Here is a 27903-nt window from a genome sequence, read left to right on the forward strand (position 1 = left end):
TATAATTAAGATGCTAACCTAATAAATATTTGAATTATTCAGTTAAAAATATATCTTTGATGTTTTCTTTTTTTGTTTTGTTTAGAAAATTTGTATTCTATTAAGACTGTCCACAACCACGATTTTCCCATCTGGAGTCATACAGATACCCTGAAAGTATTAGCATTCCATTTAAAATATTGGCAATGGGCTGAATTCGGCTGTAACCAACAATTAACTTTCAAAAAATATTTGTTTCTTGATTTTAGGGGGCAACAAATCGTAGAAAGTTTACCTTTTATCTGCCCCCTAATATAATTTTAGAATTATTTTGCTTGTTGGCTATTTATGTGCTGAACTATCTAATTATGTTGTCCAGTAATCTAAACTCTTTAAACTTTTCATATGATTTCTGTTAACTTAAGAATGTGAATCTTAGTAGGATAGTTCAAACTAGTATTGTCCAGGCGGTTCAACCAATAATTTTAATCTACAGTAGGGATAACCTTTTTTCCCATTGGGTATGTATAATGTATATCAATTTATGGTTCATTGTCTTATCCCTTATTATCCCTGGCAATCTATCTCCGCATACCTGAGGTGTATCTATCTCTCCAGGCCTAGTTCCTTTCTCACCAAACTTCTTGACAAAAGTTCCAGAGCTGGAAAAGATCTGGATCCTGTGGTTCCTGGAGTCCGCGACAATGATGTTACCCTCGTCGTCAACTGTCACACCGTTTGGACGGACAAACTCGCCGTTCTAAAGATTTTTAACGTTCATTACATAAATTCGGTCAGAAACTTTTTTGTATGTAGGTTCTCACGGCATCGCTGCCTTTTTTTGCACTAATTTAGGTTTTTTGTGCTAAAGTTGCTGATTTATTTTGTGCCATAATCTAAAAATGTTAGTATTTTTTCAAGTGAAGAGAAGGAACAAATATTAAGTCAGATTTATTGCTTGCCGTGCTACCAAATGGCATCAGTCTTTTGATAAAAATCAACAATTAAGACCGGTTCCGCTTGGTTTTTAGGCTTTATTGCTAAAAACTGTTGCAAATTAAAATTGACCTACCTCAGCTCCTTGTTTGCCCAGAAATTGTGCATTTTCAAAGTTTGCTCTTATAACTAGTAGACGGTGCAAATTGAAATCTGTTACAAGCACCTAGAGATATTAAAAACGATCATTAGACTTTATCAATTGTTGCGACATTGCATGTCAATGTACAAGCGATATTTTCATTAACAAAGAAAATAATACGATAAAGAAAGAGAAAGAAATCTATAAGAAAGTAAGTTTTCTTTGGTTAATAGTGATTATAGTTATTGTTTTCAAGTGTGAATGGTTCCATTTAAGCAAAGCATAAGGGTTAGGGGTAATAGCAGGGATGGAGGAGACATTAGCCTTTTCATTACACTAGTCAAAGTCTTATAATAAAGTTTTCTTATTCGTTGGCTTAACAACCTTGGGACTTTTATTGAATTTTGATTGGTTGGTTCATTTAGTTGAGTGTCTAAACGTATCAACAACTAATTGAATTTTACAGAAGGGATATTTATGTGTGTCATAATTGGGGATGTACATAAATTTATCGGCCATTGTCTTATTCCTTAAGATTCTTGGGTTATAGTAATTGTTAATCCGTCTGATAACATTTATAGCCATCCTATTGATGAGAACATTATTGTGACAATCAATGAAATGTAACCTGATCATCAGCGGAGAAGCAGACTCCACGTGGTGAGTCAAAATTCTTCCAGTTTCCGCTGTCAAACCCGTAATATGTTATAAATTCACCGGTAGGAGTAAATAGTTGTAACCTAAATACATATATTATTAGGTATATGTACTAAAGAAATTCCAATAAATTCAACAGGGTTGGAAAATTTCATGTGTTTACGCGTATATTAAACGCAGAGATAAGAGGAGACAATGGGCTGTTTGTTATTTTAGGTCCCAAAGTTTTATAAAAACGTTTTCTTAAGAACTTTGGGAACTTTAGTAGATTTTGATTGGTTGATTCATTAGGACAGGGTTGTGTAATAGCAGGTAGGGAGGAGACATTGGTCTGTTTATTACACTAATCCTCAAAGTCATTAGTTGAGTGATAAAACGTTTCCACCACTAATTTTTACCTTCAGAAGAGGTAATTTTGTGTATCATAATTGGGGATTTATATCAATTTATCGACCAATGTCTTATCCCTTTAGATTCCTGGCGTACCTGTGGTTACGTGTATCCGAGACCAGAATCTCGTCCCTGGAGTTACAGGCTACGTCCCATGGATAGTTAAACTGGCCATGATCGCTCCCCTTCTCACCAAACTTGTGGATAAACGTTCCTATATTAATTGAAAATTCTTAATCCCAAAATATAAAGTTTTCTTTTGGGATGTAGTTTCCTTATATTTAAAAAAAAATTGGGATTTGGCCTCCAGGCTCAGGTGCTGCAGGCCTCCAGGTGGTATCAGGGTGAAAATATAAAAAAAATATTTGTAGAGTTAGAGGTCAACTTTTCAAACAAAATATGCTTCTTTTTAATGTTATTTACATATTTCAAGAAAAAACGGAAGAGTCAGAACCCCCCCCCCCCCCCCCCTTAATCAATCTTTATTAAGGGTATTTGGATTGCTTTGTCTGAGTTCTATAAGTGACATAAGTGTTAAAGTTTATTTTTAAATGTCAAACTTAAAACTTACCATCAATATTAAATATCTGAATTCTGTGGTTATCTTTGTCTGTGACAATCAACCGATTCCTGAAAAAATGAAGTTTAGTTCATGCGCATGACTTTGTAGCAGTGGGTTATTCTAAAGAGAGAGGGAGACTTTTTATGCGTGTTTTCCGTAAATGTGTGTGTTTTAAGACTATAAAACACGAGTAGAACTCGAAAATTTGTCTTAGCAGTTGCTTTAATGGGGTATAACTATAAAGTGGATTTGTGAAAAAATGGCGGCCGAAAAGCCGAAATTGTCTTTACTTTTTCTAGCCAAATTAGACAATTTTGATTTATATAAAAGGTCAACTCAAGTAGAAAATAATAAGTTTGTTTTAAATTATTCAAATTAAGACAGTCCTACCTGGAATCGCATGCCACACTGGCTGGCTTGTTGAACTGCCCGTTGCCCCGCCCCTCAACTCCAAACTTGAACTGAAATTGTCCGTTGGCCAAGAAAACCTGGACACGATTGTTGGATCTGTCCGCTATGACAATTCGTCCATCCTTCAATTAAAATTATTCAGATTTGCAATAAAAATCCGCCAAAATACATATTTTTTCTCTCAAAAAATTCAATTAAATTACCTAATAATTTGAGCTGCATAGAGAAAAAAATAAAAGAGAGGAATCAAAGCAACTAGAAGACGAAAATAGGCAGTGGGCCCAGGGGCCTAATTAGCGCTGTTGCCGCGCTAAATTTTATTGCTATTCCACCACTTTTCAAATGGGAGGATTACAAAATTAATATGTAAAGTTTTAATAATTAGAATATAATATTTAAATTAAAAATAAAATTTTGTTATTAAATATAAGAAATACTAAAATAACAATATCTAAAAAAATATTTTTTTTTTTACTTTTAGATATTGTCGTTTTGATGTTTTAATTATAAATTACAAAGAATTTATTTTTATTTAAAAAAATTTGTGCATTTCTAAAAAGGGGGAAATTTTTTTCATAATGAACATTCAGCTGATTCTGACCACCCACGGCTGTTTGCTAAATATGGCTTTTCTTTTTATTCACATTATTATTTATGATTGACATACAAAAAGCCCTGGGCGGTTTTTGATTTTCGTCTGCTAGATTTTCTTTAAAAATTTAGGGATGGGGAAGTAGTATTTTACCATGAAAAGGGGGTGAGTATTCATCCTCTTATCCTTTTTCCTTATGTTGAGCTGCAAAAAATAACAACCAACCTTAGTACAGCAAACGCCCCAAGGTCTACAAAATTCACCATCCGCCGACCCTTCTCTGCCAAAGACAGTCAACGGCTCGCCAATTATGTGGTAGTTGCGGCCGGCACGGATCATGCACATAAAGGGAGAGCCGGGGATGGGCACTGTGTTCAACTTTATGTCAATTCTAAAAAAGTTAAGCTCTAGAAAAGAATAGTAATATTAGTTCCTTAAATATCAATTAAGTAGAATGATATAGACTGTGTAGGGGTTTATTATTGCATACATTATAAATCATATATATATATATATATTATATATATGAACATAAATTCAGGAGTTTATTATATTCTGCACAAGATTCATTTTTCCCCAACAACAAAAATATTTCATCCCCCTCTAGTTTTTTTCACCAATATGGAAAAATATTTTAAGATCTCTTTATTTTACTCATTTTTCCAACTTCCGACATATTTTTAAACCCTTCTTGTAGAAAAAAATGTTTTTAATACCCCCCCCCCCCCCTTGAGCAGGAAATCTCATGCAGAATATACAACTCTGTATTAAGTAGGTACTAGTACTACCGACAAACTTACAGATAAATAGACCTACTGACAGATAAACATGGTGACTCATAGAGTGGCTACTTTACCTAAAAGTTAAAACTTTTGATTTTTTTCCCCATTTAAGTTGTGCCTTCTTTTTTCCCTCCTTTCAGTGACAACCAGTCAAAATGAATCAAATAGATCACGTGACAGACAGAAATTACTTACAGAAAAACTACTCTACAACTACAAATAAAATCTTACATGTGCTTTCCCTCCACATGGGGCCTCCATTGTACAGGATACTGTCCATTCTTGCCCTCCCCCATCTGCATCCACACCTTGTGATTATCCGGGGACTGGATGCTGTTAACAGATACATTCATCAACATTGAATCCAGGTGATCTTCGGGGATCTTAAGGGATAAGACAAAGGACTATTACTTTGAAGTCCATACCAAATGACGGCAAAAAAAGCTGTCCTTTCTGTAGATTCAGATTATTTGACACTGCTAATCAATGAACCATTCAATCAAAATTTAACAAAAGTACCTACCCAAAGTTAACTAGCCATGGAGTACTACATTTATTAAAAGTCTAATGTCCCCTCGCTCCCTGATGATCTCTTAATCGAAGTTAAGCTAATTATTGGTCTTAGGCGGTTTTATACAAATTCTTTGTTTTGGTTTATTGATATCTACCTACAAAATTTGTCTTAAAATAGTACAGCTATAGCAAACATAAACTTCAACTATGAAAGTATCTTTTCCTTATGTTTGGTATATCAGTGGTCCGCAGGGTACATGGAGGATCACCGAGATGATCACGGAAAGCTACTATGAACCGACAGTGACGGCCAAGCACCCCCTTTACCAAACCATCTCCCTCAGCCTGGTATCATTCAGTGTGTTACATTTTGCAAATTATTCAAATAGTAAAAATAGTACCTACCTAGTGAATTTCATCCCGTTTTACTAAATTTCAAAGTTGCCAATTGCCATATTGTTTTGGCCCAGTAATTTGACAGTAAAAAACAGAGTAAATGATATGAAAATAAAATGTACCTAATATAATATGTAACTACGCTTTACGATTGATTTTTTTGTTTTACCTACCTATCTAAGTTTCGTAAATTTTGCATATAAGTTAGGAAGATTTCGAAACTATGGAAACAAAAAAAATAAGGTCCTTTTATAGTTTTGTTATTTTAAGATTAAATTTTGTATTTCTTTAGTCCATTTTTCTAGCCCCTAGATGCAAAGGGCGTAACCAGCCGTTAGTAAAAAATGAAGTGCAAAATGTTGCTGCCTGCCTTGCAATTCTTGTAGAATCCTGAACTGGACACGTAGCCGACCCTGGTTACAGTGTTACGGAAAGTTTCGTCCGGCCCAATAAAATTAATTACGTCATCCTCGTACGGTTCCAGGCTACTTGTCAATTCACGTCTAGGAAAAAAAATTGAGATTTAATTTAAAGAAATTTTTTTTTTCAATTGTACAAAAAATATTTCTAGCCCCTATGGGGTGGGGGGGTTAAGAAGTCTTCTTAGGTTACATATTTTTAATATCAGATCTATAGTATAGTATAGATGAATAACTACCTGCCACACCCCCTGTTCCAAGGACCTTTATCGTCAGCAGCAAACTGTTTTCTGCTTTTTGGCTATGTTAATATTCCCGACACTATTGGTTGTTTTTCAAAGATCCATGGAGAGTCGGTACAAGGTCTTTAGGATGGAGACATACAGTTATTTAACCCCTTCCTCCTCTAGTGTTTTACTCTAATGAATACATTAATAGGATATAAATGTATTTTAACTATAATTACCTAATGCCATCCATGATCTGTGTAAATTTCTTGTTGTTCTCAATGGCCTGTCTGTCGGTCATGTTGTTGTCCTCCAGGCCTTTGTAGATCTCTCCAAGGATCAGGTTCAGCTGCCGGATTTTCTGATTCTGATCTTCCAAGCTTTGGAACTTTACCTAAGAGTTTAAAGTGTTTAGTATAATACTTAAAGGTAAAAGCTAAGCACCTTTTTAATTAAGTTTTAAATCGTAATTATGGATATATTATGCCTCTAAATTTACTGTTATAATTCGTACTCTAAGTTTTATGTGCGATATAAATGTTTTTCGATTTTAGTACTAATAGCTCCAAGCCTTAGCCTTTGAGAGAAAAACATATTCCCATTGCACTACGGGCGGACAGGCAAATTTAATTATAAAGTAGCTCCGCTACTAATAAGAATTAAATGGAATACCTGGGCAATTTTATTAATTCTGTCTAGAAGATAATTTTCTCGTTCTTGTATGTCAATAATTACCCTCTCCATTATCTAACACAAACATTACCCAATTAGTTTCAGTTGTAATATTACAGCTTTGAAGGGGGGAGGCGGATAAGCCACTTTTTGAAACTAACTAAAAGAAACTTAGCCATTGAAAGTTGTACAGCACTGAAATTTTCCTTGCAAGTTGCTTTTATGTAGATATGTTTATTGTTTAACAATATGGAACTTTAGAAAAAACGGGCGGGACTACAATTTCATAGCAACGCATGTGGATTGTAGTGTATTTTTAAAAACCCTTTACTGAAAGTCAGGTATCTTAATGGATAAGAAAACGGACGATCAATGAATGTAAACTCTTAATTATCGTAACAATATTACTTTTTTTTAAGATTAAAATATAGTGGAAAAGTTTCGACACTATTACCTAAGTAATAAAGATTTAGTAAATTTAAATCCTACGAATGAAAGAACGTGTTCATAAAACTTTAGAGAGTGGTATTGTTTATAGTCCCATCCTCCCTGCTAAAAGCAAAAAACTAAATTAGATAATGACCTTTCGAACACTGAGTGAGACCAAGTCACGCTTAGCATGGATTTCACGCTCCCTGTATCAAAACATGTTTTCTTTAAACTAAAGAAGTTAGATTTCTCTATCCATTGGAATATTAAGATTTTTAAGACAGCTAAATTGGCGCATTGTTCGAAGTTTTAAAAATCATTTTGTTATATGTAAGGTATTTGTTTTGTCATTTTTATTTTAATAATCAATAAATCGTTGTTTATTTTTATACTTTGGTTATTATTAATAGTTACCTAACAAGTTTAATACTTAAGCAGGATTCACTATAAAAAATCTAGTTGTTAAAAAAAACACATTCCTAGTTGCAATGCGAATGAGAGCGTTGTCACACAGAATTAAATCATCTTTGGCCTCTGAACAGAGACGCTGGTTATCTTGCCGGGATTTCTCTACTGTCTCCTGGTACACCCTTAAAATATTTGATAATAGTTTTATTTAATTTTCAATTAAACGCCCAGTTATAACCACAAAGGCTCTAGCTACTTATAACAGCGGGAAGTTTGTAAATATTTTACTCAAGACACTAAATCGTTACAATTTTCATGAGAAATACGCATTTTATAAGGCATACAAAACGCTCTAATTTTCGTTCTATTTAACGTAATTTTGTAATTTTTTTTGCTGGTTATTTCATTTTACATATACTTTTATCATTTTATCAAAAAAAAATTTATCTTTTTTTATCATTTTTTGGAGAAATTAATGCTTAAACTAAGGGTATCTTTAAACGCAAAATTGACGCACTTAGAATTAAAAATGCGTATTGAGTACAAAGGGGGGATAATTTCAAGACATGCATGTTCCAAAGATATCTTTTTTTCCATAAAATTTTAATGTTTAGTCCACCGGAGATTACCCTGAAAATCATATATCAATTTAGGAAGATAATTTTTGTAGAATAGTTACTGAATTTACAACTTTATGTTCTCTAAAAGTATAGTTAAGATCAAAGGCGTGCAAAAGGTTGGTATAGGGGTTGTTTACACCACCCTTGTAAAATAAAGGGGGATGGATACACCTCCCTAGGTGTCCAATCATGTCCACCCTCTTGACAAGAGCCTACACCCTCAGATACACCCCTCTATAAATTCCAAGGGGGTATAAAGGAAATAAATTTACACCCCATAAAATAAAGTGGGGTTGGGGGTGTTTAAGGAGGGTGTATTTAAGCAAGACACTGATTCAGATAATTCTATGCTATCTATTTTTAGGTAAATTAATTACCAGACTTTACTAAAAAAATCTTGCAATATTCTGTACAACTTTACTGTACAACTTTTAATTAGTAAATTGAGACATGAGGAAACTCTCATACATATGTAGGGGGGGGGGAGTTAATGCAACCATCCCATAATCAATTAATCCAAATTTTGTTATGAAAATTGGCATGTGTAGTCCTTAGTAGGTCTGTTTTTCAAAATTTAACAATAAGTTAAGCTTAAGGGGGGGGGGGTTAAGGCAACCATCATGTAATCAATGCACAAATGGCACCTAGAATTAGAATTTCATTAAAAAACTTGGCATGAGTAATCCTTGGTAGATCTTTTTTCCCAAAATGGAACAAAAAATTGGAAAAGTAATGGCTAAGGGCTGTTTGCTCAGCTGTTTAGCCATTTTTGGGCTATTTTCAGGGCAAATCCAGCAATAATTACGTAGGAATCATCCATAAGGGATAGGTTTTAAGGGGTGTTGAGCTGAAAAATACTACCAAAAATAGTGACAGCTGTCAACAGCCAAAAGTATATATTGTAGATTAAATCATCCCACCATGAAAAAATTTTGAAAAAATTTTTGCCCCCAGTAAAAATGTGGTTGATTTAAGCAAAATAATGACCCATGCTAAATATTTTTTTCTGTGATGCAATAATTGTGACCTTACGAGCACTTCAAAGTTTTTGAAATCTGCAAAAAGAATGTTTTTTTGGTTCTTTTGTGTGATCTCAATTTTAAAGATTTTTACAAAATTTCTATTCTAGTATGTAAATATAAACCTGAAATTTACCAAAAAAATGGAGCAATTTAATTTTGTTTTTCTTTTAGATGCAGTAACTACTGGACCAGGTAGTTTAAAAATTTTAGCTCAATATATATCAATTTTGCCCACCTTCCAGCACCAAACCTCCCTTTATTGATAAGAAGACCATTAATTTTATTTTATTAATTTTTAAAATACCACAAAAAAATTCATTTGGCAGCTTGCTAATGGCCGCAGCTCAGCTGGGAGCGGCCAAGAGTAGAATGAGTAGATAGGGCTTGTGACGTGTCTCTAGGTAGGTTTTTAACAGTCTGTGTAACAGCCCCAGCTGCCAAAAGGATGGACCCCCACTATTTATAGTAGTATTTTTGAGCTCAGTACCAATAAAAACCTACCCCTAGACATGTTACAAGCCCTATATACTCTTCATACTCTTAGCCGCTCCCAGCCATTTTCAGCCAGTTCTAGCAGCTGGTACAAGAAATTTTAAAAATGGATATTTAAAGCAAAAATATGTTTCAAAAAGTTGATTCCTATGCAATTAATGATAGTTTCGCCCTGAATATAGCCCAAAAACAGCTAATTGACTGAGCTGCCAGCTGTTAGCCGTCACTTTTGCAACTTTTTGTTCCATTTTGGGAAAATAGATGTACCAAGGATTACTCATGCCAAGTTTTGTAACAAAATTCGAATTCTAAGTGCAATTTGTGCATTGATTACGAGATGGTTGCATTAAGCCCCCCCCCCCCCTCAAACTTGAGTTAATTCCTTTAATGATCTTGATAGATATATGTTTATAACTTTTAATATATTTTACAATAGTTTTTAGAGTTAATGTTGGGAGGGAGATATATCCCAATCCTCTTTTTATAAAAAAATTTTTAAAATGTAATAAATTTCTTATGTAAAGTAGGTTTGGTAAAATACTAATAAAATCACCCTTGATTTTAGTTAAAGGGGGCTGTTAAAAGTCATAAGTGGGGTGTCAAAAAATTTAGTTGTTAATAAATTAATGGAATATAACCTGATATTATAAATTTGAAACATATTTTTGATGTACAAAGAGAATAAAGGAACATGTATTACACTTTTCTTCATAGAAGAAATTGAATCATTTTTTATTTGTTTTTTTCAACACAAGGTTATTTGTGTATCTCTTGGTACAAGATACCACCATATTATTAGTTAAATCTAATTTTTTATAAATTAAGTGAATAAGTCTGTTAGACCAAGGTTAGAAACTAAGTAGATAGACAGACAGACGGGCAAGAAGAATTATCAAAGTTTTACTAAAATAGACAATTAATTAGATAAAATCCAATAGAGAACCTGTGAATGATCAGACAAACAGAGGGACAGACAGACAGACAGAGGGACAGGTAAATAGTAACAGAGAGTCTTTGAGGCATTAACAAATTACAATTAGGCTATGCTAGATGATTCATTGAAATCCAAAAGAGAGGCAGTTAGACAGATAGACAGACAAGTGGTGGGACAGACAGACAGAGGGACAGACAGACAAATGGGTATTGCCTAAAACAGTTTGGCTGCTATATGAATCATTAAAACCCACCGTAGAAAAGAAATTTACATTAGTTTCTTATTTCGATACTCAACGCCCCCCCCCCCTCCCCCACTCAAAGGGGTTTATTATTTCTTAATATCAATAAGTGACTTTTCAGCTTAATAAAATTGAATGTACTTTTTATTTCATCAATTTATCTTAAATAGAACGAAAGTTATAATCATTTTATTGTCTACAAGATATATGCTTTGAGTAAAAATCAACATAATTGTCAGTAAAAACGTCATATTTATGCATATTTACACAGTAAATAAATTTTAAAATTGTATTTTACTGTAATGAATAACTTAAGGGGGTTGTATGAAATATCAAAAACCTAAAAAAAACCTAATTTGGTTAAATTAGTCCAAGTAATGATTGATTTAGTACAGTACGTATGAATAAGTTGTCAATTTCCTACCAGAGTCCTTGTGTAACAAGATAAAAAGTATTTTCATATAATAGTAAATTACTATTTTATACGCAACATGAAATTACAATGACCTCGTACGGGCGAGGCTGCTGTCCATGACACTCTAACGTCAGGTCTAATAAACCAGGATAGCCAAATCCTTTTAGGGTATTAGGTTAAGTAACACCAATTAGACAACCATCTCTTTGATTGCACGAACTTTGTCTAAAAAGTCCTTACTGTGCAATGTAATGAATTGCGCCTGTTTTGGGCTAAGGCATTCCCCCCCTCCTATAACTATTTATGTCACGCACATGTTATGGCAGCAGTAGGAACCATTTTTAACGTCTTTATTTATGACAAGGTGTCGGGCCAAGATTCGAACTTATCACCCCCCCCCCCTCCCAAACAGGGTTGGTAAAAAAAAGTTGTTTTTTTAAAAAGAACAAACCAGTTTTTTTTTTTTGGGTTCAAACCGGCTTTTTAAAAAAAAACAACCAGGTTTTTTGGTTTTTTTTAACAATATCCAAATTATAATATTCTAATTTAGTATTAAGTTAATTATCTGTATGTCTCTATTTCACTGTGTCTACTGTTGTATGCTATTAGATATAATCACCAAAGTACAAGATTTAAACTATTAAAAGAATTTTATATCAGGTATTTAGGTTTTTGACACTTATTTACTGTATTATTTACATTATAAAAAGATATAACTGGAAAGATAGACCTTTGTATAAATATCAAGGTGGGTTGATATTGGAATTGGTGATTTTATAACAATGGCGAGAATAATATGGCCCAAAATAACCTAGAAAATTGCATTTTCAATTGAAAATATGTCTTTATAAGAATCGCAGATAAAAAAAATATAAATGTAATTTTTGATAAAACTGACGCCATTTTGTTTGTAAGGTTTCGTGATTTTTTTCTTCTTAGCTACTAAATGGTTGAATCTACATAAAAAATGAACCCATTTTTGAATTAGTCGACCCTAAAAACCCCCAATGTCGTATATAATACTTTCCTTTAACACATAAATTAACGGAAATATTAGAAATTTACCTATACAGGGACTATTAAGATATTAAGTTGAGAAAGGGCAATTGATATATAAAACATGATGGATTCGAGCATGCACTAATAAAATGTGTCTTCAAGCTGGTTAATATAACAATAAACCCCCATCCATCCCCTTTACCCCATTCCCTCCTCTCCTACTGTAGGAACAACATGACCAATAAATTATATTGATATTAGCAGCCTAAATTGACAAACATCTTTCCACTCTGATAAAATCTTATCTATCTATTCTATATCTATTGATTGTTTTCAGCGAAGCTACTCTATAATTCCCCCATACAGCCCCTTTACCCCATACCATCCCCTCCTACTGTAGGAACAACCTGGCCAATAAATTATATTGATATTAGCAACCTAAATTGACGAACAACTTTCCACTCTGATAAAATATATTCTATCTATCTATTCTATATCTATTAATTGTTTTTAGCGAAGCTACTCTATAATTCACTTTGTATGTCCGTCAGTCAGTCTGACAAAACTTCAAGTGCTTTTATTGTATTTAGTTAACAAATAATATTTATCAATAGAAAAGGTAATTTGTTTTTCAAATTATCATTCATTGTCTTATCTCTTAAGAGAGCTGGTTTGTTGAAACTTGTTCCTTATGTTAATGGTTTCATGATTTTTGGTTCTTTATGTATCCAAAGTTTTATAATCATTTTATTTTATTTTAAAATTATGGAATATATATAATTTTATCGTACATTGTCTTATCTCTCATACATGAGAGCTTGTTCATTTTGTTGCAGTTTTTAATGGTTTTTATTATTTTTGGTTCATTACAGGTACCCTAGTTTTATAACCACGTTGGCTCTGAAATTTGAAACTAGTTAACAAATAATTTATATCTACATTAGGGGTAATTTTGTTTATAATCATTGGAATGTATAACATTTTATTGTCCATTGTCATTTCCCTTAAGACCCCTTTTTATTGTAGCTTTAAACATTTTTCTCTTTAATAATTATGACAGGTATTTACATTGGAATATAATTTATGCTGGTCCCCAATATTTCATAAAATAATATCATTTGTTGGCTTTAAAATCAATCTACAATGTTTAACTTTTCCACTAATGATTTGAACTTACATTGGGCGATTTAAATTAATTAATCATCCATTGTCTTATCCCTTAACATCCCTTATGTTAAACTCTTGGTAAACTAATTATTTTAATAACCTATGTCTCTCAGGGATAAAAGGGGATTAAGACTATGGATGATAAATTGATTATGTTATACATTCCCAATGATGATAAATGAAATTATTGGCTAAAAAGTTTGAACACTACTATTCTGGAAACAATGAATCAAAACTTAATAAAAATACTTAAAATTATTCTTAAGCTAAATCTATCATGATACACAATTGCATCCATGAAAATAAGTGGAATAGAATATTTAGCAGTTCCCACTTCTCTAAAAATCATAGTAAGGGGGGATGGAGGGGTGTTAAAACTTGATGCAAGACAAAAATAAAAGGAAAAAACATGACTTTATTATTATAACTAAATAAAATACAGCCATCTTTAAAAAAATGAAAATATTATGATATTTGATAAAAAAAAATGTGTTGTATCTTTTTAGATATGCTTTCCGGCTTGTTTATTTTCAGGTTATCGTTTTTGTGGTTAAATTTACGTGCATTTTGATAGGTTTACCATTATTGTGGCTTAAAAAATAAGAAAGTTAGGATTTTGAGCTTCTACACCAAAACAGCGAATTTTGGAGTAGCTGCGCGAAAATTGTTATTTGACTTAAAATGATTTTTTAAGTTTCAGGGCCTTTGAAATACATATTTACAGCTTGGCCAACTTGAAAAAATGTGAAAATCAAAAAAAAGGGGGAAATCAACCCGCCTTAATAAATATTTTTAAAAAAACATCTCCACCTTGGTATTTTTGGTTTTTTAAGCTTGTTTTTTTTGGTTTAAACCAAGTGGTTTTTTTTAATGCCCCCAAATGAATAAAGAATATTGCAAACTGTACGTAAGAAATTCTTTCCTGCCATTTCATTTTATGTTAAAGCTTTAGTGAATTTTGCAATCCTAATACTAACCTCATTACATCTGAATCATTCGGATTATGTGGCTGTGTGGTTGGTCTTGAGCTAGACACCTGCTGGGCCGAGCTAACAGCTGCCCTGGTGGCCACAGGTTCAGGCCCGGCTGGATAGAACAGTATGGCGTGTTCTCTGGTTAGCTTGACACGTTGATGTGCAATTACGCAGGATTCACACATATCTTCGTTGCAATCCCTACAAAAAATACAGAATATTTACAAGATCATGCATAGTTAAGTCATAAAACTAGTTGCATCGTATCTAGCCTCTAGGTAGGGGCGGGAGATACCAGGAAAATAGCATTGTGTGTGTTTAGCTATAATTTCTTAGTGTTTGGATCTAAGTAGTCATGGAGTACCATTAAAAAAGATTCCATGAAAAGTTACCAATTCGGGCCAGTATTTTCTGAGATCTTTAAATTCATACAAAAAAATCGGATCATGGAAAGAAAACGAAGTTGCGGGTTTCGTCGCATTTCACAGTAACTTTTGAAAGGTTATTTTAGGTTAGAGTGTTAATGATTGCCCCAAAGAATTAGAAAATAGGCCCCGCAGGGTTAGAGCCCCCCGCATGGGTTATAAATAGCAGTAAAGCTACTGTGAAAATGCGACAAAATCCGAAACTTCGTTTTCTTTCCATGATCCAAAAAATCTTACTATTTTATAAATAATACAAGGAAGGTTATACCGTAACCTATACCTAAACTAATTTTTAATTTAAACCAACCTGCAATGAGCCGTAACCGCGTGATTCTCATCACAAGCCCCGCATTTAGCTGCCTGCCCGCCTCCAAGGCCAGGACTAGGTCCTGCCAGAAGTGCCACACCTCCATTATTCACCGGGTTGTCCAACAGGGAGGGAACAAGACAGTTATCACCACCCCAGCCTTCTAAAATAAGCAAATTTTGTAGACTCGAATAACATATAGAGGACGGGATATACTACACAAGATCTCCCTTTGGTGTTTCTTTAAACCAAATCTTGCTTAATGATTTGCATGATCATTTGGTCAAAGGCCCTTCAGACAACCAACACTTTAATTGCACGACCTGTAAGTCCTAACTGTGCATGGTAAACTGGTTCTAATATTATTATTGTACATTTCTATATTCGTAGTATAAAAAACTGGATAAAATACGATACATGACTTTTCAGTATGGCTTTGAACCGTTATAATCCAGCGGATATAAATCGGTTTCAAAGCCATACTGGAAAAGACTAGTTTGTACCTGGTGATTTCCAGTTATCCGCCATGTTGAGAGATTCAAAGTTGCCAAGGACTGTGTTGGGCTTGGCCCAGGAGTCCATGGACTTCCAGACCATGTCCTGTCTCGCGGCCACTAGCTGTTGTGAGTTGAATCTTGGCGGCTGCCCATCACCGCCACGGCCAACAAAGTATCCAACGGCTGCTGGTGACATAGCAGCGGCGGCTGATGATGATGTTGGGAAAGGACCCAATCCTAATATCAGATCCGTTTAAATATGAAATGTCATAACAAAATGAAGATAAATTTTAACGTTGTAAAAAAAAATATAAGCATTAACAGTTAAACATAAACAAAATTCTTGATGAAATCATTAAAAATGCATAAAGGAAAATGTAGTGATCAATTCATTATTCTATTCTAAGGCTTAAAAACTGCCGAGTCCATTTTTATTACCTAGTAATAAAAGTCTACAACACTTAATATTTTTTTTTGGTTTCTGAAATGTATTGCCAAGAACTACAAGTTTTTTTACGGATTTTAAAATGTAATTGCTATTTATCACATCGTGTTATGACTGCTTTCCGCGGACAGTAAAATTAAAAATAAGATTCGTTTCAGTTATGTTGTTCCCGAGGGGCTGAATTTATACAATACATGTATGTTAAGTATAGCTCAGAACCAGGTTTAATCCAGCGGATATTTATCGGTTTCGAACACATACTGCAAACCCCATTTTAAACCCATTTGTTAAATAGAAAAGCCGTCTTCTGATTAGGTTATTAAGCACTCTTAAGTTGTTATTAACCATATGAAATATAAATTCTAACCTGCTGGTACTATATTGCAAGGACCATTCTTTAAGCTTGGTGTACCACTGGACTGAGAACTTGATGAGTTTGTCTTTGCACTATTTAACATAAACAATTTTTCCGCCTAAAAATTAAACATTTATAGAAGCGCAGCTATCATAAAAATAGAGTTTAATCGCGCGTCCACAAGATTAAGATAATTAGTGAGAATATATGAAGGTATTTGAAAATTTAATATTTCTGGGGTTGCAATTATCTGTTCTTTACATATCAATGCCGTACAGTACTCGCAACTTATTATCACAATTGTCCTTATTTAAATTATCATAATTTAGATTTTGTTATTAATATCAACCAAAACCTTGCTTTACATAAATGACTCAACCAACCCCCCCCCCTCAAAAAAAAATTGTCACGGCCCATTTATAAGACAAAGTTTATAACAATATATACATAACCCGTTTTATCGATCTTAGATGGACTAGCATATCCTATTATGAGATGGTTGGTTTTAGGCTATTTTATTTTTGAATTAGCCGATAACCTATGTATATTTATAGGTATTTATAAAATATTTAAATAACTAAAAAGTAAAAAAAAAAATATTACACTCAAAACTATTAAATGTCATAACAAATATTAAGTTGTCTGTAACACTAAATATTTATTACTGAGAAAATTCAATTAGCTTTTTATTATGAAATAATATAATGAAAAGCACATTTTCTTTCTCCCCAAGTTGAGTTCTCCCCTTTCAATTTATGAATTAATAAAGCTTGTCTAGTCTATAAGGGCGTAGCATGCAAATAATTTTAAGGGGGGAATTTAAAATTATTTTTTGTTGAACAATCTAAGGAAGGAGTGGACATTGGGCTATTAAATACATTAGTCCCCAAAGTTTTATAATACCTAACGTTTTCTTATTCGTTGTCTAAACAACTTTAGGTATTTTTATTGGTAGGTTCATTACGTTGAGTGTCCAAAACGTTTAAACCACTAATTGTAATCTACAGAACGGGTAATTTTGTAATTCATTATTGGGGATGTATATTGATTTATCGGCCATTGTCTTATCCCTCAGATCCCTAAGAACAATCTATTTATTATAAAATAGTGCGATGTATGTTTGTATATTCGTCAGTAGTGTTTTAATTGCCAACAACTGCCGTTTTAACAACATTTCTAGTTTGTCATTTACGGGTTGATTACACCAAATTCTAAAGCATTCTATCTAAGATATGCAAACAATATACATTCGCTTTGTACGCTAGTAATAAAGTGTCGACAATTTTCCCAAAATGCAATGTCCAGCATCAAACGCTATTTTTGAAGTAAATTAAAAATAAGGGAGGAGGCCAGGGAGGGTTAGTTTTACGTTTGTTGTTTTAGGTCAGGTAGAGTTAGGTTGTATTGGGTACTGGGTAGTCCCGCAGCGTTTGGACATTGCAAGGGTTAGGCAAAGGGGAAAAAATTACCAAGACCCACACAACACTTATTTTAAATTCATTTTGAAAATAAATGAGGGGGGGGGGGCGAGTTAGTACTCGATAAGCAGTTTGAGGGAAATCACTAAACTGTCTATTTTTTTGACTGAAGTGTTTTGCAAGAGAGATCGATAAATAACTGAAAAAGTTTTTTTTGCCGATGTTTACTATTATTTTGTTTTTTTTTCACGCTAAATTAATTCTAAATTATATTATTTGAGAAGATTGTTTTCAATGTAGATAGTTGAAAAATATATCTAATTTTAAAGTTGGGTTAGGGGTGTTTTTGGTGCTTTCCCTCATTGTGCCTATCGAGAAGCGTAAAGGATTCCTATGTCTAACCCCTCAGGGGAGCAATATACCTAATATATCCTAATATAACCTCGCCTAGCCTTTCATAAAGAAATAAACATACAAAAAATTACCACTACAACCTCCTCTTTTTAAAACTGATTTCATAATATGGGGGGGGGGGAGGGGGGAAGGAGGTTCTGTATTCGAATAAGCACTTGGAATATTGAATCTTTATTTCTAAATTTACCTCGTCAGTTTCTAGAGCAGCCAGGCTGGTGAAATAGGAATTGGCTGGAAGACTTTCAACTGGTTGGTTTATAACCTAAGTCAATAAAATATGATCAATAACAAACCTACATACTAAAGGAATAATCTTTATGTAGCACCTAATATTTCCACCCCCTCTTAAAAGCTTAACTTATAAATGTATACGTGTGCAGGGTAAGGGGTATGCCTAGATACAGCAACTAAAATCTTGATATTTGAAAGATTTGGGTATTAAGGGGAGAAATAAAAGTAAAGTGTAGAAAAAACTTTTCTTTTTTTGTCAGAATTTAGGTTCCTAATCCCTGCTACCTAGTTATTTACAATCGGATAAATTTTTTTTTGGATTTTAGACTGAAAGTTGGCTAAATGCATTGATGTTGTACTGTACATACCTGACTACAAGTTGGTTGGGGACAAGAGAATGTAGGTTGGCCACCTGAATGACGTTCAATACAACATTTACAAAAGGTGTGTAAACAACCAGGAACTATTCGTGCGTCCTAAACAGGTAAATTAAGTCAAAATAACAATAAAAACATACAATAATACCTAACCAGAAAAAAGGGATAGTTCCTCGAATTTAAAAAAACTAGATTAAGCGTTTAGAAACACATAAGCATACTAATGTTATTTAATTACTTTAATATGTGCCTTATTTTTGCATTATTTGCAACGATTCTAGTTGTGCCTTAAAGTGTGTTGTTTATCCTATTATATAAAGTAGTAAGCGTTTTTTGTCTGTCCTGAAGGATCTCGCTAACTGCTAAACCGATATTGTTCTCCTTTACTGTGAAGCTTCTTATAGGTCCTGGGAAGGTTTTGAACTATTTTTGGAGAGGGTTTCTTTACCCCCCTCCCCCCAAAAATATTTTTTAACTCTTTTTAAACGCAAATTTAAAATGGGATAAGGTCGACTTTTCCCCCTCCTACCAGTGCCCCTAGAGGCTTCTAGGGGTGTAGCCGCTAGTTTACATATAAAATACTTAAGAACCACACTACCTACTCTTTTATTTATGCTAACAGTCCTTTTTCTTATATGGTGACTTTTTCAAATTTGATTGAATGAAAGATGATTTTATTGTACTGCATTTGATAGATTAATCAAAGTTGTCCAGATTACTTTATTCTTTATTCGCAGCTTCGCCCCTAGCCTTTATGGGCTTTTCCCCAAGAGGTTTGATCAAAATAATTTTTCGTGTTTTAGATTTTAAAGAAAATTAAAAAAAAAATTTGGGGTGGGGGATTTTTTTTCTGGGGGGGGGGGGAGGGCCCGGGGGGTTAGTCGACCCCACTATTTTTTTTTTTTTTGAGGGGGGGGGGTATTTTTTTTTTTTTTTTTTTTTGGGGGGGGGGGGGGTTAGGGGTGTCCCACTCCCCAAGAAAATAGTCATAAACCTTCCCGGGACCTATGAGAAGCTACCCTGTAAAGGAGAACCCGATCGGTTCAGCGGTTAAAAAGATCCTTCGCTACAAACAAACAAACAGACAGACAGACATAAATAAATTCATGATTAAATTGTTTAGGTAAGTTACCTGCATTTGTGCTTTGCACATCATACAGGACAAAGTTGTATCCGGGGTTTTACCTAGACAAAAAATGTATTAGCTACTGGCATGGTTTTAGGCTGCTTTTCTATCATTTCCTCTTCCTCAAACACAGAGCAAGTGGGCCTATATAATATGAAGAAGATTTAGGATCTTTTGAATTTTTTTCCAATTAAAACAATCAAAACCAAGTTGAAAACTGTAAAGTTATCCAGCAATAGGTATAATCATTTTATTATTAATAATAATCAACAAAGATAATGACTCTAATTTCTTTTCTCTAAAACACTAGAGTAGCTTTTTCAAAATTAGGGTAGATCCGTTCTTAACCGATAGCTCTTATCGTTAAATAAGACATAATAGAAATATGCTATCAATTTCAAACTTAGCATGATGATTTCTGTAATATTTAGCCACGATTTAAAAGCCGTAATAACTATATAAACGTTATCAGAAAGTCTGTACGTCAATTCTAAACATGCTGATTTATAAATATTTCTTTGATAAATGATAATATATTTTTGTATGATATAAGGGGGGGGGGGGGTTTAATGCAACCATCTCGTAATCAATGTATAAATGGCACTTAAAATTCGAATTTTGATCTGAAATTTTGCATGAGGAATCCTTGTTAGGTCTATTTTCCCTAAATCGAAAAAAAAAGTTGAAAAAGTAACGGCTAACGGCTCAGCCGTTTAGCCGTTTTTTTGGCTATTTTTAGGGCAAATCTGTCATAAATTACGTAGAAATCAACTTTTAAAACATATTTTTGCTTTAAATCATGTGAAATGATACAAAAAAACAATTTTTATATTTCTAGTACCAGCAACTTCCGGCTAGAACCGTTTGAAAACTGTTTGGATCGGAAAAGAGCATTATGTGGAGAGAGGTTTCGTGATGGATTTTGCTTGAAAATACCCAACAAATGTCTAAACGGATGAGCCGCTAGCCGTTAGCCGCTACTTTTCCAACTTTTTGTTCGATTTAGGGAAAATAGACCTACCAAGGATTACTCATGCAAAATTTTAGATCAAAATTCGAATTCTAAGTGCCATTTATACATTGATTACGAGATGGTTGCATTAAACCCCCCCCCCCCCCCCTTAAATCAAAAATAAAGGCTTATTAAGTCCTTCCCTGTATATTTATATTTCTCCTTCGTCTTTTTTAGAGCTTTGATTTTATGTATGTTTTCATCCTTGTTTATTTTTGATTAACAGAATTGTTTACTAATTGAATTAATTTCAGTTAAGGAAAAGTTTAATAATTAAGCAAAATATATTTATCAGGGATCTTAATGAATAAGACAATGAACGTTAAATTGATGCACAAATCCAAATATAATGAACAAAATTTTCCTTTCTATAGAGTAAAATTGTTGATGGCAAAGTTTGGACACTCGATAAATGAACCATCCATTTAATATAGAATTAAAATTAAGTTTTTAGGCCAACAAAAAATATAGTGAGTTCTTAAAACTTTATTTCTGAATAATTCAAGTCCTTTCTTCCCTGTATATTTATGCAAAGTTTTACTAGACATTAATGGATTTTTGTCTGGGTTTTGAATTTTATAAACCCGCCATAATTAACAAATAATAAAGTTTGTAATTGTTTAATTCTAAAACAACATAAACTTTAATTTAAGCAGTGCATGAAGAAAATCATTATTTATTTGAAACTAGAGGACCCAAACTTGTATCCAAAGTTTTATAACCACGTAATCTATTCGTTCGTAGGCTTAAAAACTTTGGGTACTTAATAAGGGGGGGGGGGGGGAATTTTGACACATTTGCGTAAACCTGGCACCTAGGCTTTATCTTTGGGCTGATAGGATAAGTTATTAGAGATAAAATCATTCTTATATGATGAATTTCACGAAGATTTAAGATTTTTTGGATAGACCTCCAGGTTCCGGAGTTGCAGGCCTCCAGGTGGTCTCTTACAGGTAAAAATAAATTTTTTTTTTTTTTTTTAAAGTTACACGTCAACTTATAAAACAAAATATGCATCTTTTTTTATGTTATTTACATATTTGAAGAAAAAAGATGCATATTTTGTTTTATAAGTTGATTTGTGACTTTTAAAAAAAAAATTTTATTTTTATTTTTACCTGTACAGAGACCACCTGGAGGCCTGCAGCTCCGGAACCTGGAGGTCTATCCAAAAAATATTAAAACTTCGTGAAATTCATCATATAAGAATGATTTTATCTCTAATAACCTATCCTCTCAGTCCAAAGATAAAGCCTGGGTGCCAGGTTTACGCAAATGTGTCAAAATTCCCCCCCACTTGATTAATTTTGATAGGTTTTTTTCAAAACTGATAGTGTCCAACCTACAATTTTAATCTACAGAAAAGGTAATTTTTTTCTTGAGATTATATTATTTGTCGTCAATTGTCTTATACCTTATGACATATGATTTTTTATGTTAAAAAAAAATAAAACTTACCTCCATCAGATTTTATGTTCCCCTCGTCGGGGAATCTCAACGACATTTTAATATAATTTTAAAGTTTATAAGTCAGTTAAACTGACATTGTGTATTGTTCACTGAAAATATAAAGACATGGAAGATATTAGATTTTTATATATAGGCGATTAAATATTCATATTTTTGTTCAAAAGTATCGCAGCTAATAAAACCAAAACTAGAAGTCAAAGGAACTCAACTAAAAAAAAAGTGTTACAGCACTGGAAAGTTCTCCGGCGCGAGATTGTCGGATCCGCCGCCGTTTCTTCACAGTTCCGCATACATTCTCTTAAAAGCCGTGCCAAATTTCACTGCTGTAACTCTTATTTAGGTGACATATTTTGAATAATCTTGCCTTCAACCAAATTACTATGAAATTAAATGAAATAAAAATATATTTTTTTACGAACAAAATTATACTGAAAATAACATAAGTGTAAATAAATGAGATTACTTTTTAAGTGCATGCACAAAATATACATTTAATCATAAAAATTAGCAGATATATTTCATCTTAAAGAATTCTGGTCAAATAAGAAATGTTGCTTTGTTCTCGAAATTTCAAATTGGATGGATAAAATAAAGGCAGAATACTTTTCTTTACAGATAAAGGATCCCCACTTGAACCAGCTTAAAAAATAATGTAATGTCACGTGTAAAATTACTGAAAATAAAAAGCAACAGTAATATTAAGTTTCATAAAACGCTACACAACATAATTCATTTTAATCAAGCGAAGAATTTTGATATAATACATTGTGTATACTTTTCTAACGTCACCAATTTGGGATATACCCTAGTTATAGGGTAGCGATGCCACTTCAAATACATATAATAAAATTTAGATCACATTACCAGGTAGTTAGTTTATCCCATTTTGAATTTTGCTTTTTTTTGTTGTAAATTTTTAATACATTTGAAAAATCATACATAATAAAATACATATTTTTAATTTTTGAATATATAACTAAGATTAAGTTGAATATATTGAGAATGTTATTTGCCGCAAATAACAGTACATACAAACACAAGCATTTTTAAAATACTTTGTGATACGCTTAAAAAACATTATCTTGAAGGTTTAATTAAGAATGTATATTACTTTTCAATTTGAGTTTTTTTGCTTTACTTAAAAATTGCTTATGAAATATTTGTAAATGCTGCAACATGAAAGATTCAAAGACTATAAATGATGCCCTTTTAATCAACTTTAAACCGGATCATTCAGTTTCATTCAGCAGGGTGAGGAGTTGACGTTCTGAGATTGCTGGTGGATTTCTGGTGTTAGGAATTAGCTGCCGAGATCCTAACCCTGTTGTACTAGTTGCAGTTGGTTCTTCATTGTCAGCAGCTGCTGTTTGCGGTTCCGTTTCTTCCGTGGGCCCTTTTTGTGTTGCCGCAATCTTATACTGCATAGCAAAATGGCACAAAGAGGCCAAACAAACGAACGGATAGACGACTGCAGCAGAAATCCAAGCCAAGGCCTGGAGAGTGTCAATGCTGTAGTAGATTAGTCCAAATACACCGGCAATTCCACCAATCCAAATTGTAATGAAGTTCAGAATCAAGTTCCACAAAGGTGTTTCCTAAAATAAATAAATCATTTATTTTTAAGTAGCATAGCAACAACAAGCCTAAAAACTTTACAGATATTTAAAAAGAACAGTAAACTGTTTTTAAGTATCTAATGTAGAGTATCTTAAAACATATCTTATAATAATGTTAAAAGTTAATTGAAGACTAAGAATGTTTCTTTTAAAAGCATGTTTGAGTGAGCAAGTAGTCTTCATACATATATAAATTTTAGTACAGACTTACAGCCAGACAAACCAAAGTTATTAAGAAAGTCACAAATAAAACTAAAACATAAATAAATATTTTTACCTTCAATATCATTCTTTCTACAATCTTTTTATCATGAAAATGGACGTAGTAAGGATCGTGGAACAGGACGACAATACAAAATATGGTGAGACCAAGCATACAAAGGCTAAGAATCCAGTTGATGGTCCCGGGTATTGTCCTGTTTGCGTGTAATATTTTAAAACAGGCGCAGCCAAGCAAAACTAAAGATAGGCTCAGGGTTGATGAGAGATATAGGAGATATATATTCTTGATGCCCCATGGAAGAGCTGGGTGGCAGTAAGAATATTCATCGCATTCTCTTCTTTCCCAATACTTCCACAGCTGTTCAGTAACATCTATTTGAGTGACAGTCATGTTAACAACAGTTAGAATCACCACTCCAATAAGAGATGCTGTTTTTATTATTTTTCTGCAGATATCTGTCGGCTCTTGAGCTTTGAAAAAGCAATGCCCAATGAATGAGACACCAAGTGTGATCATGAGAACAGCCAAGTACTGGATTGGTAGCAAGTGCAGGAATCTGTTGGTGACTGGTTCCAAAATAAGATCATTGCTTTCAGGATTGTCATTGTCTGTAAAATTACCAACTATCATTAAGGATTGTACAGAGGATATTGTTATCATAGCCATAAATATTCCATATCCAAAAGTTAGGGTTCCAGCTATCATAGCTACCGGCCAGGACGGTTTATAAGCACCACCAAAGAAAAGACTGATGAAAATAATTGTACAAGCAGCAGAAATTCCAGCCCAGTATTGGCAATCGCAGAGCACACCCCAAAATACTCCATCGACCCAATTTTCCGAATAGTTTTTGCAACTCCAGTCTCCAATTATAACAAATTCTTCAATGACAACAGTAAGACTTAGCAAGCCAAGCACAGCTATCAATGGGAAGTAGAGAAATCTGCTTTGCAAAATTTGTTTCCTGCAAGCTTCATCCGAGTTGAATCCAATCCAACCATTTTTCAGATAATTGTATAGATCCAAGTCCAGTGTAAAGTCTCCAATGTTGACAGGGACATTGTTCACAGAGATTGTCCTCAAATTGAAATTTCTTCCAGAGTAGGTCAAACATAAAGCAAATGCGGAAATAATTAAGCAAAGTAGTGAGATAATAGCTCCAACAACTTTTCCAGCTGGCCACCCATTAACGCCAACGGTCAGCTCTAATATAAACATCGTTAAACTGAGCAAAACCATGGAAGTCAACCTTATAATTTTCTTGTTTGGTTTCTTCAGACACAGAGTCCTTATTTATGGGTCTATTAGGCAATGATTCCTAAAAACAGTATGAAAATAACTAAGGACTAGGCGTGTGATAAAAAAATTTGTTAAATTACTTACAAACAAGGATGACAATGTCTATAAAAGGGAAGCTGCTTAAAAAATATCAGGAGGTCAACGCATTTTATTCAGCATTATCTATAAATCTGAGAAGAGATGTCTTAATAAGAACATACTTATAATTTTAGACTTTACTATAGAGATGCTTTGCTTATAATTTTATGCTTAATGCTACTCTAAAATGGATATTCAAACTATATGTTACTTTTGGGTAATGATCATAAAGTTACTTCCAAGATCATACCTAACTGTTACAGGAATCATCATGCTAATGTTTGAAATAATGGATATGACAATTTTTACATGTGCATGAATAAATTACAAGAGCTACGGACCTACCCTAACTATAGTACAGCTTTGCTATTAATTAATAGCTTATTTGTGAGCACTTAATATACACGAGGATAATAATGTAAAAAAAATATAATGTAATTGTTTTTAATAGACCCAAACCTGTTATTAATCAAGATAACAACATCACTATCTGGAATACAACTCAGAGCAGAATCAACGAGAAGATACGCTCCAAGGAAACCCATGATCAGAAATCCACCACGATTAAAGTCTGAGAAAGCAGCTGAAAGGATAACAAATGACAAGCCTATAACGGCCTTGCCAACGGTGATAGCAACTCCAGTTTTAATGTTGAATGTGTGTGCAGAAGGGGTCGATGAATCATTTGTGAGAGGCGTATCCTCTGGGTCCGCCATGTTTATCTGAAATAACAAAAAAAAAGATATAAAAAATCTTTTGTTAAGTAACTTAAGAAAAGTTAGTACCTAAGCAATGCAAAAGGGTAAACGAAAATATAAAATAAAAATTTTTGCCAGACTACCTCAACTCAAAATTGAAACTAATACTTTAACTATTGTTATTGAAAGATTAACATTATCATTACAGAAATTCTCATGCAATATTTAAAATTAAAGTGACAATTCTAACATAACTTTTATTATATCAATAACATGGATTACAACATCCATAAAAGCGAAGCACTGAAACAGTAGGACAAACGGACATTAACACTTGTACAGTGTCAGAACTGAATAATCATAATATAAATGTATAAGAGTCAAAGCAAAATTGTAAGTAAATTTGTTGAAAAACTGCTTGATTCAGGATATTGTTTATGGACATACTTAGGACTTGATTATAGATGCTTCGCTGATTACATTATACTTTGTTGTCCCAGGAATCAATATACCAAAATCAGATCAATCGGATGATTAGATCACATAAATATTTGTTGTTAAAAAAGTCAAAAAAATCAACATGTTTAAAATGGACGTACGGACATTTTGGTGATGATTATAGAGTTGCTACGCTTTCTAAATCGTACCTAACTATTAAAGGAATCACCATGAAAAATTTGAAATCGATAGGGACAATTCTAACATGCCTAAATTAACGAAAAAAGCTATCCGTTACGGACGTACGGACGGACCGACCCTAATTATAGAAGAGCTTCGCTTTTAAAATGGACATGAGATGTAGAGAACATTTGCTCATGAAAATACCAATAGGAAAATGTTTGAAATATTATGTAACCATTAATTATGTAAACAAGACAAAAATATACATTTTCTTAGGAAGATAAATCAACTATTTACATCTTATTATAGAAATACAATTAATATTCTAACTAAAAAAGAACAAAGTGTATCTTACTATCATTTGATACGGTATTTAAAATGATATTATCAAGTCATAGTTTACATAATTTTCTTTTAACAAAAAGGGCTTACTCGTTTAATCAATATCATCAAAAAGCAACTTTGTAGACCACTAAACTAAAAAAAGGACTAATTACGTAATAAAAAAGTTGAAAAAAAATTAAGGAGTGGAGCGTACTTCACAAAAAAACAAGAATTTAACATTATGAAATCATTTGGGTTTTCTGGTTCGATCTTTATCAGATAAAAAAGGTATAAAATAATTATATGAGATATTCATAGAAGGTAAAAATATAGATTTCAAATAATTATAGCTAAAATCACATTTTTCTTTATTAACAAAATTGAATTAAGTATAAAAAAATAACAAATCATCATAAAATGTAATTATTGCAATTTTTGTAAAGTTTGCTAAGTAAATAGAGAATGTTCATTATATAAAATTTTATATATACTTCATATAAATTCTAAATTATAAAAATAATTATGATTTTTAATAGGAAATTGGCTTGTTAATTTTGATAAAAATTATTGTTTATTATTATGTAGAAA

General features: G+C 32.9%; 2 protein-coding genes across 2 annotated transcripts; both read right to left on the bottom strand.

Moving 5' to 3' along the window:
- Window positions 1-18: 18 nt before the first annotated feature.
- Window positions 19-22582, bottom strand: wech (tripartite motif containing 71 protein wech). Its single transcript, XM_080163440.1, has 23 exons — window positions 22445-22582; window positions 19981-20033; window positions 18840-18947; window positions 18428-18502; window positions 16421-16526; window positions 15615-15845; window positions 15112-15274; window positions 14383-14580; window positions 7586-7697; window positions 7262-7312; window positions 6679-6753; window positions 6246-6400; window positions 5731-5863; window positions 5188-5309; window positions 4683-4784; window positions 3895-4060; window positions 3057-3199; window positions 2676-2734; window positions 2201-2318; window positions 1686-1797; window positions 1052-1141; window positions 575-739; window positions 19-150 (listed from the first exon to the last, which is right to left on the bottom strand). The coding sequence occupies exons 1-23, from the start codon at window positions 22488-22490 to the stop codon at window positions 82-84; spliced, it is 2652 nt and encodes an 883-aa protein (XP_080019566.1). The 5' UTR covers window positions 22491-22582; the 3' UTR covers window positions 19-81.
- Window positions 22546-27550, bottom strand: LOC145321813 (uncharacterized). The gene is made up of 4 exons (XM_080163441.1): window positions 27424-27550; window positions 26132-26394; window positions 24350-25583; window positions 22546-24051 (listed from the first exon to the last, which is right to left on the bottom strand). The coding sequence occupies exons 1-4, from the start codon at window positions 27439-27441 to the stop codon at window positions 23686-23688; spliced, it is 1881 nt and encodes a 626-aa protein (XP_080019567.1). The 5' UTR covers window positions 27442-27550; the 3' UTR covers window positions 22546-23685.
- Between the last annotated feature and the right edge of the window lie 353 nt (window positions 27551-27903).

The sequence above is a fragment of the Acartia tonsa genome, chromosome 6 (assembly GCF_053477335.1).
Source record: "Acartia tonsa isolate MP-2025a chromosome 6, ASM5347733v1, whole genome shotgun sequence".
Taxonomy (NCBI): Eukaryota; Metazoa; Arthropoda; class Copepoda; order Calanoida; family Acartiidae; genus Acartia; species Acartia tonsa.